Source organism: Pseudochaenichthys georgianus, unplaced genomic scaffold, assembly GCF_902827115.2.
Source record: "Pseudochaenichthys georgianus unplaced genomic scaffold, fPseGeo1.2 scaffold_441_arrow_ctg1, whole genome shotgun sequence".
In the NCBI taxonomy this organism is placed as follows: domain Eukaryota; kingdom Metazoa; phylum Chordata; class Actinopteri; order Perciformes; family Channichthyidae; genus Pseudochaenichthys; species Pseudochaenichthys georgianus.
This window is the reverse complement of record NW_027263006.1, coordinates 186,894-199,385: the sequence shown is the minus strand read 5'-3', so window position 1 is coordinate 199,385 and position 12,492 is coordinate 186,894. Positions and strand designations below refer to the sequence as shown.

The following is a 12,492-nucleotide window of genomic DNA, read 5'->3' as shown; positions in this document are numbered from 1 at the left end:
CAGATTGATCCAATCACCTGCCAAGTGCTTTTGAAAGTGCCTGCCCTTTCCAAATGGCTTCCAATGGAGCTTTCCTAGATAGTTTGGTGAAACAAACCATCTGAGTCAGGTTAGAGATGCTCCATCACATGTTCTACATCTAAAAGGGTGAATCTTAAACTGAAGCTCGACTTTAAAGCAACCCAACGGAAGTTTCATGTAACTTTAGTTCTTTCACTCGTAGCTCGGGCTGCGGGGCTGCTAGAGACGGGAGCACGTTGATACGACCTTCCTAGCCGGAGTTATGGCCGCATTTTACAATAAACTTACGTTGGGTCTCTTAAAAACATATATCGCAATTCGAATCGAAATCGCAATATTTGTCAGAAAAATCGCAATTAGATATTTTCCCAAAATCGTGCAGCCCTAGTTCACACCAGGGACTTTCATGGGAGAAAAAGGTTCCCCTTTCTGATTGGCTGGGCGGATTGCAAACCACGCCCCGTCCAACTCAGAACTAAAGAGTCCTGATGAACTAAGCACTTGGTGTGAAAGCGCCTCTTGACTGTTGTAGAAAACCTGATTTATTGGTCCGTGTGATTACATCTAACGATTATCGGTCCTTTTGTACTTTTGGTATCTTTGCTAATTTAACCCGTCTTGCCCAGGAGTGCGACACCCTTTTCTTTTGTTCAAATCCTGTTTTCTCCGGTTTTCTCCTTAGGGTAGGTCATGTCTGCCCAGGGTTATTTGTTTAGGTGGGTTGTCTCGCCTCCTTTAAAAACAAACGGGATTTTCTTGTGTCTCTTTTTATATACATTTTTTTTCTGTCTTTGTATACATGTATGTATGTAGGTAGGTACGTGTATGTATGTGCTTGTGTACATGTGGGTATACATATGAGTACAAGTATTACTGTTACTATTCTTTATTCCCTTATCTATACATTTTCTTTTAATATTATCTTCTATATTACTTTAACCTATACAGGTATCTATCTTATTTATTTAGTTAGTTAGTTATTTATTTTACTAGCTAGGACCGGGAGGGAGGGAAAGGGGAAAAATAAATAAAAATATTGACTGTATAAATGTAAACTCATTGTGCCTGACTCAATAAAAAAAAGTAAAAGAACATTAACGTTACGTGGTCAACAATAAACCTGTGACCTGCCTATAAACCGACAGCTGTATTTATGTATGTAACTATGTATTTTTCTACGTTTAACATTAGCCAGTAGATGGTGGCAGCGGAACGTAATGATTAACGTTACAAAAAAAAAAAAAAAACGGGTAATTAAAATGACCAAAGGCATTTTTGTGTCTCATTGTCCATTTCTTGGGAGTGGGGAAAGTGCAATTTTGTGCTGGACCTAGGTTCCCCTAGACCTGGACGTAACAACAACGTATGTAAACTATCCTCATTTCAATGTCAAAATGGAAGCTATGTTGAAGCAGAAATGATAAAGATGGGTATCGTGAGCTCAAATACCTCTTCAAATTAAAAGCTAGCTAGATCAAAAGTAGAATATCAAACACGTGTCACTGCCAGGTTAGCTTTTGTTATTAGCCAACACTGTTGACATGCTATTATTTCAACACTGACCTTTACTGGGTTTTTTTTTTTAAACAAATAGCTTTATTGTTCAGTCTACTAACATAACAAAACGTTCACAACGCCATCAAGGACTAGACGACTATGACATATTGACAGATATCAACTTCTGTGATACACCTGTAAATAACTGTGAAATATATACTTCCACCTTTTAATACTTTAATCACACTACTGTATACATGCTACACTGTAAATACTGATACTGGATGTGTATTTTGTTCATTGTGCCATTTCATTCAATTGTCATTTATACTTTAATATGTTATGCATGCTTTTCTATTGCTGTAACGAAGTGCATTTCCTCTCTGTGGGACGAATAAGGCAGCACAAAATATAACACTAGGACATTAAGATGGATGATGTTATTATTATGACCCATTACTAGACACCACAGATTAATAAACCCATACACACTTGACCCTAATTTACATCACTGCAGATACACAGGCAGCAACAGTGTTTAGCTACAGAACTAACGTGTTTTATTCTCTGTATTTAGTATAAAATAAGATAGGATATACTTTATTGGGACATTCTCGTCACAGCAGCATGTTGAAACAAGGCATTGCACCTCATTAGAAAATAAAAACAGTAGAAAATACACTATAAACCCTTGAAAACTCAAAATGAAGCAGAGCTAAAAAGTAAGATATATTCAAATGTACCATGAAAGATACAAATCTGTAGACTATCTGTCAAATGAAACCCTATGGAGGGCCAAATTACAGCTAACAAAATGTAAAAGTAGGATGTTATTAACTTAAAGTGTGCAAGGAATAGCATAATGTTAGCTTATATCTATTATTGCTAGCTGATATGTCACTTTTGCTGTTACACTGTACCATTCATAATAAAGGGATACTGGTGCAGCTACACAAGCAGCAGCTCTGTTTAGCTACAAAGCTAACGTCGTATGACTGCAAGGATGAAGCATTATTACCATTAATGTTTTATATAACACACTTAAACACACACGGTGTATAGTCCTAGTTCCTGCTGCAGAAAACACCACCTTGTTACCATAATAGCAACATCTGCACAGCGTGTGTGTCTTGCTTTGCAGCAGAAGAAGGGCTTGCATTAGCATCGTTAGCATCGTTAGCTTCCTGCCAACCCCCCACCGGTGCTTTTTGCAGGGGGCATCGGGAGTTTCCGAAAAAAGCACGGCTAAATCCCACAGTTACACACACACAGACGTGCTTTGAGTGTTTTGTAGGTGTGAATGTGTCCGTGTGAATGTGTGAAGTGTTAGTAACTCACCTCGGGATGGAGAATAGGGACGCAGCCAGCTTCTTTCTCATATTCCTCCATAGCTTCGGCCATCTTGGTGGTGATGTTCGCTGAGCATGATGGGAAACAAGAGGCTGTGTGGGGGAAATAAACAGAGGGGAGAGGAGCTGTCACTCAAACTCTGCGGAAGGACAGACCACAGTGCTACTAATAATATAAAAATATAAAGTATATTTACAAATATGCATTATTGCAAACTCTACATGTCAGATTTGCCTGCTTTATGTAACACACTTGTCATAATGGACAGGTGATGAGGAAATGGAAATATTTTACTAAGTGGTCACCCTTTTAATTTATTTGAATAGCTGGAAGATATATACTTTTTCTTTTGTTCAGGGTATAATGGACTTCTTATCGTCAGGTGGGAACAGAGTGACTAAGCACACCTTATGCTTAAAGGTTTGAAAGATATGAATTGTTAAACCTCCCCATTGTGGAGTTGGTTGGATATGTATAAGTCCTCCCACCTTAAAATCAAGGCTGCAGTCCAAAGATCATCTCCTAAGTTCTAACCCTATCGTCTATTCCTTGACCTCTGAGTGAAACGTCACGGGGTTAAGGGATAGTGGACAGGAGAATTCAAAAGGACTTAGGAGAAGAGACTGCGGTACTTTAGAAAATCCGACTGCACTTTCACTATCCGACGTGTTTATGATGCGTCAGCGGACTTCATGTTGTGCGTCTGCTGCTGTGGGGGAACTATGGAAACTACAGTTTTCTATACAGCGGACTACAACATGGTTTAATAAGAACGAGGGACTCATCTAGAGACTCTGCACCGTGCTCTGATGCTGCTGCTTTGCTTTGTGAACGTGGACAACAGAGAAACATATTCTTCAGGACCAAAGTTGGAATTGAAATAAAAAAGGAAAGTGAAACTTATGCTCGTCACCCTCTCCCTCCGGTCCACATTAATACCAATGATCCCAATACGTATGATTGTATGAACTAAAGATCTTAAAATCAATACAGATGTATTTATTATAAACGTTAGTCCTTAACATCTATCACTGTGTATATCACCATTCAAACATCTTTTAAAAGTTGAACAAACCCCACACAGCTCAGTAAAGACTGAAATGTTGACTTTATTTGATAATTTCAGTAAAAACTAACGTTCATATTTCTCTTTTTGATTATAATACTGATGAACGTTCAGAACAAAGCACTTTGGCAACTTACCACCTATGTTTTAAAATGCTTAATAAGCACCGTAACTTTCATGATATCATTTCTCGGTCATAATCGGTTGTTTCCGTGAACGGCCGACTGTTGAGTGACGGCAAATGATGCGGCTGCAATGCATTGTGGGGCAGCATTTTCGCTTCTCCTGTCGGTTAGGGAGGTCCAGTGGTTCCTAAGCTAAAGGAGGTTATAAAGGAAGTTCGAAACCTCCTTTCCTTTCATTCTCATCATTCTAGAGAATTCGAATGGCACTTATCATGGCTGCCACTGAGGGACTTCCGGGTCATTTCACTCCGTTAGGAAGGTTCCTAAGCTAAATGGACTATTCGACTTCAGCCCAAGTGTCTTCCTCCTGAAATGAGTTAACCTCTGACCCTAATTTTGAAAATGTCAGTACCACATTATTTTAACAGCACCCTCTGAGAAACTACATTTGAAAATGTGAAAACCAGCCACCTTCTACCTTGTGGACAAAAGGGGTTCATAGAGCAGCTCAGCGCCTGGTAAGCAAAGTGTACCAGACCGGAAACAGTTAACAGGAAACGTGTGGTCTTACATCCTGTCTTTTTATCCGTACTGGCTACCATAACTACTTCATATCATGTTTAATACAAATTCTAATATGTATACTATGTATGCCCTGCGTGTTTTAAACTTAAATGCCAGTGGAAAAACCTTCCCCTCCTCACTTGGATGCTTTAAGATCCATAACATTCATCTATTTGTTTATGTTGTTTGATGTCTTTCATATTCAAACAATTCCTTCTCAGACAAATTAAATGGACAATAATCAGAGCGTTTTGCACAAAGATCCATGTGTACTAGTTAAAAATGCTAATACTGTTTTTTACCGCACTGTTAGTGTACAGTTGTATTATTATTCTGCTGCTCTGGCACACCAATTTCCTTCGGGATGAATAAAGTCCTATCTTAACTTATCTTATCTAATATACTCTGCTATGACATAACATCTGACTTAATTCTATTAAAAAACGGAAAGCATGGACAACATTGCAGTTACTGATTTCTGCCTCTAGATGTTCTCCAAGTCCCATCACACTCCACTAAAGCTAAACCTCCATCAGCCACAGGATGTCACCCTTTACCAAAGCATGCATGCACTGAAAACAGCTGGACAGTTTGTAAACCTACATGTGTTTATATAATATTACAGGAACAATCAAATGTAGAAGAACGTATATCACACCACACACAAGCATAACATAACCATTTTACCACAACTTGCAGACGTGTAGAGGCACACTAGACTAGACATGATATTGCTGTGATGTTACATAATCATTCATAAATGAACACAAATATCATTATAGCAACAGACCCAATCACGTGACACAGCTACATGACTTGAGTTATCTATGTTGGTACATTTAATTTGACAGTGTTTGAGGCGAAAAGGGGACTCATCCTTTACACAAAGATACAGTTCATTCAAGAACACATCACATTTGGCGATGTGCTGTCCAGTCAGGCAGATCAGATGACCAGCAGAGGAGGAGGACGACTCTGTTGTTGCGTCAAGCCGCCATGTTTATACATCACAGACAGGAACTTGAGTGTTTGGCCTTCAAAATAAAGTCAGGAATAAAAGTACTACTACTAACAATTATATAATAATAATAATAATAATATTATTAACAATAATTATTCAATATAATAATATGCCTAACAGGAAGAATAACAGCGAGTTCATAAATAGCGTAAAATATTAAAATATACTTATAAAACGGACAAGTCAAATCAAGCAATCTGATTGGTGAGCGTATATCACGGGTAGAATTGTAGTTACTTTTCACAACAAGTCATGTATCCCTCCGCGTCTGAGAAAAGCTACAACCGTTATAACTGTTACATTACGTCCGTTACAAAACTAACTAACTAACAAAGCTTAAGATGGAAACATGTAAGCGATAATGACTTATTGACGCTCACATCTGCAGAAAGAAGTCAGGTCGATTTAACTGTATACCACGACCCTTAACTGTGATATAATCACCATATACCACGCCCCTTAACTGTGATATAATCACCATATACCACGCCCCTTAACTGTGATATAATGACCATATACCACGCCCCTTAACTGTGATATAATGACCATATACCACGCCCCTTAACTGTGATATAATGACCATATACCACGCCCCTTAACTGTGATATAATGACATACCACGGCCTGTCATGAGCTATTGCTTAAATATATCTTTACTGTTTATTTTTACGAATAAGCATTCTCGTATTTTCTCCATTTTATACTTTAGCTAAGGACACTACATATAGCATTTAATTGTTATTTGTCATGCTGTTCTTGACATCTTGACAATCTTCCTTTATTTTATTATTATTTGTTTGATATTTGATTTCAATGTAACTTCCATCCTGATAAAAAAAACATAAACAAAATCAATAACAGAAAATACAGATATTAAAATCAAGGTTTTAACATTGTTTTACTGTAGTAAAAGATACATGAATAGAGTAAAGACACGATCAGACTTGTCTTGTCTTGGCAAAAGTGGTCTGTAGACAGAAAAAGGTATTTAAAGGGGGCACACAAATATAAACAGCGATACAAATATATTTATATATTTAGTGAAATACATGTGTTAACACTGCAACTGTAAATGTGGTATCTTGTTATAAACCTGTAAAGTTTGGGAGTTTTATTATTTGTATTTATTTATTTTTCCTCTTCCTCAAAGTGTCTTTAAGCACTACATCAATATTACGTTTTATTATTATTATTATTATTATTATTATTATTATTATTATTATTATTATTATTAGTTGAATTCAAACAATTAAAGATGAAAAATATGTACTTGTTTTTGTGTGATGCTTTTATGTTGAAAGGTCTAACAGGAAGTACAGTGCATTCCGGTTTCCTTGACATCACTCCAGTCAAACCAAACCCATGACAGAATCAGGCAGGCGGGCTAACAAGTTGACTGTATATCTGTGGTCAACAGCTGGTAGAAAGAATATATTGTACTCGGAAGTTAACGTTAACTGTCTAAACTTTAATTTTGTCGCCGTTTGGTTGAAGACGAAGCTTATCTACCACCAACTGAAAGCAGTAAATATCTAACGTTAGTAATAAACAGTAACTAGCTTACAGTTAGCAGACAGACGAGCCTCCTGGATATTTACAACCGCTTTATCTTCCGAGAGACACTCGAAAAACCTACCGGGACACCTCTACGAAGCAAAGGTAAGACACAAATACAATATAAACGCAACACTGCCTTTCCACCACCTGTTAATGTTGATTAAAGGCAGTTAGCCTAATTGCTAATTTGCCAGTTGGCAGAAAACCCTAGGAAGTGCGCTGGAGGTTGATGCAAATTATACGTAGTGGCCAAACGGCGGTACTACAACTCAAGTGACGTCACTGGGCCTACAAATACTGTTTTCCCAATGACTTACATTGAGCAAAGAGACGTCTGTAAATCAATAATATAAAATTGTATGGGCTAATTAAATTACCCAACACGAACACGTTTATAGCCCTTATTTGAATCATTCGGGTCTAAAATGCGCTTAAAGTTGAATCCAGAGATGGGAGGCTGGGCTTAAGGGAAAGCTCAACTGCGCATGCTCAGTGGGCCCACATACGGGTATTTTTTGCTCTTCATGCGCCACGTAACTCATCGAAATGAATGGGGTTCTCTTTATACATCCATGGTTGACAGCGGTGACTCTGCAGTCGGGCATTGCGTACTATTATGTAATAAACCAGGTTGTTAAATGTTAGGTGAAGCAGCTGCTCCATCTCCATACGGTTCACATGCATCTCAGTGTGAACATATTTAGGAATAATCTTCATTTAGTTACAAGTGTGTGATGTTAGCTTCCCGTGTAATCAGGACGCGATGTGCTATGCAGCAGAAAATTGCTTAATAATTTCCCGCAGCCTCACTGTATCTAGGAGATGTGTGGTAGAAATAGTGCATCTTTTTGGCTGTGGTGTGTGATATTACCTCAGTGATGCAAATGTTGCTGCTTTTCTTATCCCAACTCCCCAGCTGTTTCCCCCACCTGCACCAACCTCAAACATCCACAGATTCAAATATTCAAATATGTCATATGCAGAGTAGCTTCAGTGTAGTAATGGCAATGGAAATATTAAAGGTCATGCTTTTCTGGTTATTACCAGTCTATGGTTATTACCCGTCCCCTTGTGTGTTATGTAGCTTGTTATGCATGTAAACGGTCACAAACCCTCAAAGTACACCCTGTAGCGAGTACAACTCTAACACAGCAAATACCTGTCTATGCTGCCCCAGAACGCCTCGTTGGACATTTCTCTTTTTCCATTGTTTACTTCTTGCGTATAGTGACATAACAAACTCCCAGCCAGGCTGCGGGTGTGTGTGTGTTTCGGGCTGGGTTTCGCTGTCTCACAGACGGCCACTGGGCTCACAGGGAGGGGGGGGCAGGAGCTCCAACAAGCCGTGTAGGACAGAGAGTGAATACACATACTATACAGATGCTGGATGAGAAACCAATGTGACTTTGGAACATTGCACAATATAAATCTATTTTAGTCGACCTAAACAATGGAATTATGATCAGTAGAAATGGCCATGACATGGGACCTTTAAGTCCCAGGCTCCTTCAGCAATGCAACATAAATATATATAAGACATAAGAAGAAAACTGAAATAAAATAGTGCAAGAGAATGTTGCAAAGACCAATGTACAGGTAAATGTCAAAGAAGTAAACTATATACATGTACAATAATAAGATGAGCTAAAAACATAATCCAAGATTAAATAGTACAGGAATAAAATAATAATAATAATAATTCCTTACATTTATTATAGCGCTTTTTCAATGACTCAAATACTCCTTATTGTAATAAATATGTGGAATTCAACCAGATGGATGCTGAAGGTTATGAAGGCTTGATATCATATATGATTTGTTGTTGCAGTGTTGTCTGTCCGCTGCCTCCTCTGCCCTGGTATCTGTTTACACTTTCACCTGACAGAAGAAACAGGACACTGGCTGGCAGTAAGAGCTGTTCCTTATTCAGACAATCAATGCATCCGGCTGCACATCCTGGTTTGTTTTCAGATATCTCATATCAGCGTCTAAAGTTATTTACGATAACTTTTTACAGAGCCAACTTCTCCGGACTTTAGACGCTTGCTTGTGACAATAGAAAGATGAAGCAAACTGACCTTAGGTTTTATGAGTGAGTCTATAGGTCCTGCCACTCACTTCTTTATTTCCATGTTTTCCATCCTCGTTTTGCTGAGATAAAGGCCCCGGGGTCACAGGAGGTCATTTGTCAGCCAAATGAGGTTTCCATTCTGCCCTTCACGAACCACAGCTTGTGGAAGACGCACGTGGCTTTCATTTGAATGCAGAAGTATTTGACTTTTGCCTTTTATCCGTACATTGCCGTGGCGACACGATACATTTCCCTGCTGTTGGACGAGAAAAGGCTTTTTGATTCTGAGTCTCTGCTCTGGGACTATATTAGTATTGACCTGCAAAGGAAAACAACAGTATCTTGAGTTGTTGTGAAGTCTTCTAAATATCTTTAATGATGCACAACAACACACATAAACTAAAAGGTTATTGAGCAATAGCTTCTCAATTTATCAGTTAACATTTTTGCCAAAAATTAGGGATGCACGATAATTATCGGTCCGATATTAGGAATTATGACGTCATAAATAAACCCGATACCAGTTTTAATAGCCCCGATAATTAAGCAATAGCTCACGACAGACCGTGGTATATGCTCATTATATCACAGCTAAGGGGCGTGGTTCGGCCCGCCGCGAATAACGACTCTATATAATATAATAATAAAATACACGGAGCCTCTCTTATAAATAATAAATAAAATAATTAGTGGCGTACATTTTTTTATTTTTTATATCGGTTATCGGTATCGGTCTTGAGAAGCAGGAAGGTATCGGTATCGGTATCGGTTTCAAAAAACCAATATCGTGCATCCCTACAAAAAATACTATTTATTGGTGTCTGGTTGAAAGTCTTTTTTGGGAACTAATGCCGTGGAAAATGTGCTTTAGTGGAACATTTACCATGAGATACACCGTTATGTTAACGAACTGATTCATGATGCCGAGTGCTGGGACAGAGGACTGGCTTGTTGCAAGGAGAGAGGCCGTGTCTTTGGGCACGAGACATGTAACAATGCCTTGTCATGGCAACGTGTTTTGAGCGTTTAGATGAATCTTTCCTGCAATACATTAAGTAAACAAGGTGGAGCTCAAGGATGGAGTCTGATGTCAACAGGAGGTTTCATTTGTATTGTTTTCTAGAAGGGAATAGACAAAAGACGGTTAGCCTTGTGATGTAAAGTCATAAGAAACATCAATTCAATTCAAATAGCTTTATTAGCATGACCGTAGTGACATATGTATCGCGAAAGCTTTGTACAATTGTGACATCTAAACATCAATACACATATGAGATCTCACACACTGGCTGCGGGGGCGCTAGAGACGGGAGCACGTTGATACGACCTTCCTAGACGGAGATATGGCCGCATTTTACAATAAACTTCCGTTGGGTCGCTTAGAAACAAATATCGCAATATCTGTCAGAAAAATCGCAATTCGATAATTTCCCTAAATCGTGCAGCCCCCCCCCGCACACACACACACACACACACACACACACACACACACACACACACACACACACACACACACACACACACACACACACACACACACACACACACACACACACACACACACACACACACACACACACACACACACTGTTGAGAGACGACCTTGAACATAAATAAAGTCTCTTAGGATTAAACGTTTTAACGAATGCAAGAACAACAACATGTTTTCTTTACATGGAAAACGATATACTTTTTGAACATGAACTAGAACAAGTCATTGAAACAACACATAACAATTTAACAAGTCAAGGTGAGTCTCTGATTATTGCCCTTGACTGAGCAAACATTCAGATGCGAGTTAGACACCACAGCAGCCTCGTCTCTCTGGGCCTCCAGACTGTCGCACTCTTAGAAGCCATAACAAGCGCTGTGTTGCTCATAAAGTGACTTTAAAGCCAAGGCCAGAGCCTAATCTCCCAGCTGGGACACTCGGGCCACTGGCTGTGGGACGGCTGATTCGATGCCTTTGCTCTGACGGATGCCAGATGTCCTCCAAGTGAGATAGTTGCCTCTCCTTTCTTGGATTCATCCAACAGCAGCACACACATCACGGTACATTCTGTCCCTTTTTTCTTTAGTCAGTCGTTATCACCATCCGAAGCCTACCTAGCAGCTCTTTTATTACAATGCAAGCGTCTAAATGTTTCAGCCTTCATTATTTCAAGAGGTTTAACTTCCGTAGGGCATCGAACAAGACTGTCCAAACACACCTTCAACATGTCTGCCTGGTGCAGTGAGGGTTTAATGGAGAGAGGGGTTTCTCGTGGCAGCTTCACAACACGTCCACTGCTGAGGATGCTTGTTAAAGGGCCTCAAAACTCAACTCGAAGTGGCTTTGGATACAATACTGGCTTCGAAACGTCTGTAATATAGAATAAAAGTATCATCTCTTTAGTTGTCTATGTCTCACTGACTCAAACTGCTCTCAAATGAAATCATGTCTCATGTGAATCTTTCTTCATCAAGTGAATCATGGGCGAAACCTTAATCTACTGAATTACTTACTTAGTGTTTCCGCTAGACCAGGGCTGAGAGCGCGTCCACCCCGAGAGGTCGTGTCACGCGACAGAGGGCGTCCACCCCGAGAGGTCGTGTCACGCGACAGAGGGCGTCCACCCCGAGAGGTCGTGTCACGCGACTTGCATTTGGAATTGAACCGTCCCTTTTATAGATACTATCTCTCTACGTATTAGTGATGGGAATTCCGGCCGGATCATTCGGCTCGGCTCACAAAGAAGAGCCGGCTCTTTCGGCCCCTACACGGCTCTTCATTCGACCACAGTTTACATTACATCATTTGTTAGACGCTTTTATCCAAAGCGACTAACATACATTCCGTACCGTGGACAATCCCCACAGCAACAATCTGGGGTGAAGTGTCTCGCCCAGGGACACAACGACATGCTGACTGCAGTGGGACTCGAACGTGTTACCCCCTGATTCGAAGTCCAGCACACTACCCACTGAGCCACGGAGCCTCAGTTTCGCCGCTGCGAGGCTCCGGCGCTCGCAGTTCACGCGCGTGCTCCACTAGCACCCCCCCCCGCCAAGGCTCGCCGGCAGAACACTTTCCGTCACAGGAACACGCTTTGCTGGCGAATCTCACCAGACTAAGGGTGTCAAATCGAACGGAAACGCTGACTTACACCATTTCCCCAAGCTGTAGTTTTTTACAGTGGTGTGGTAGCATGTGTCCTTCAAAGTGGAAAACATGAAGATG

At 40.0% G+C, this 12,492-nt stretch overlaps 2 protein-coding genes across 3 annotated transcripts in view; one reads left to right on the top strand and one right to left on the bottom strand.

Annotated features, from left to right (window-relative positions):
• zdhhc17 (zinc finger DHHC-type palmitoyltransferase 17) overlaps positions 1-2,977 on the bottom strand; it is a 29,464-nt gene extending 26,487 nt beyond the window's left edge. Inside the window, exon 1 of the mRNA XM_034078533.2 lies at positions 2,857-2,977. Coding sequence (XP_033934424.1) covers positions 2,857-2,919 — 63 coding nt within the window. The 5' untranslated portion in view covers positions 2,920-2,977. The remainder of the gene's footprint in view (positions 1-2,856) is intronic.
• A 4,027-nt stretch (positions 2,978-7,004) lies between these two features.
• The window catches only part of osbpl8 (oxysterol binding protein-like 8), a 104,723-nt gene continuing 99,235 nt past the window's right edge, over positions 7,005-12,492 (top strand). For both annotated transcript variants that reach the window (XM_034078518.1, XM_034078516.1), the window contains exon 1: positions 7,005-7,303. The gene's annotated coding sequence lies outside the window, so the exon portion shown is untranslated. The remainder of the gene's footprint in view (positions 7,304-12,492) is intronic.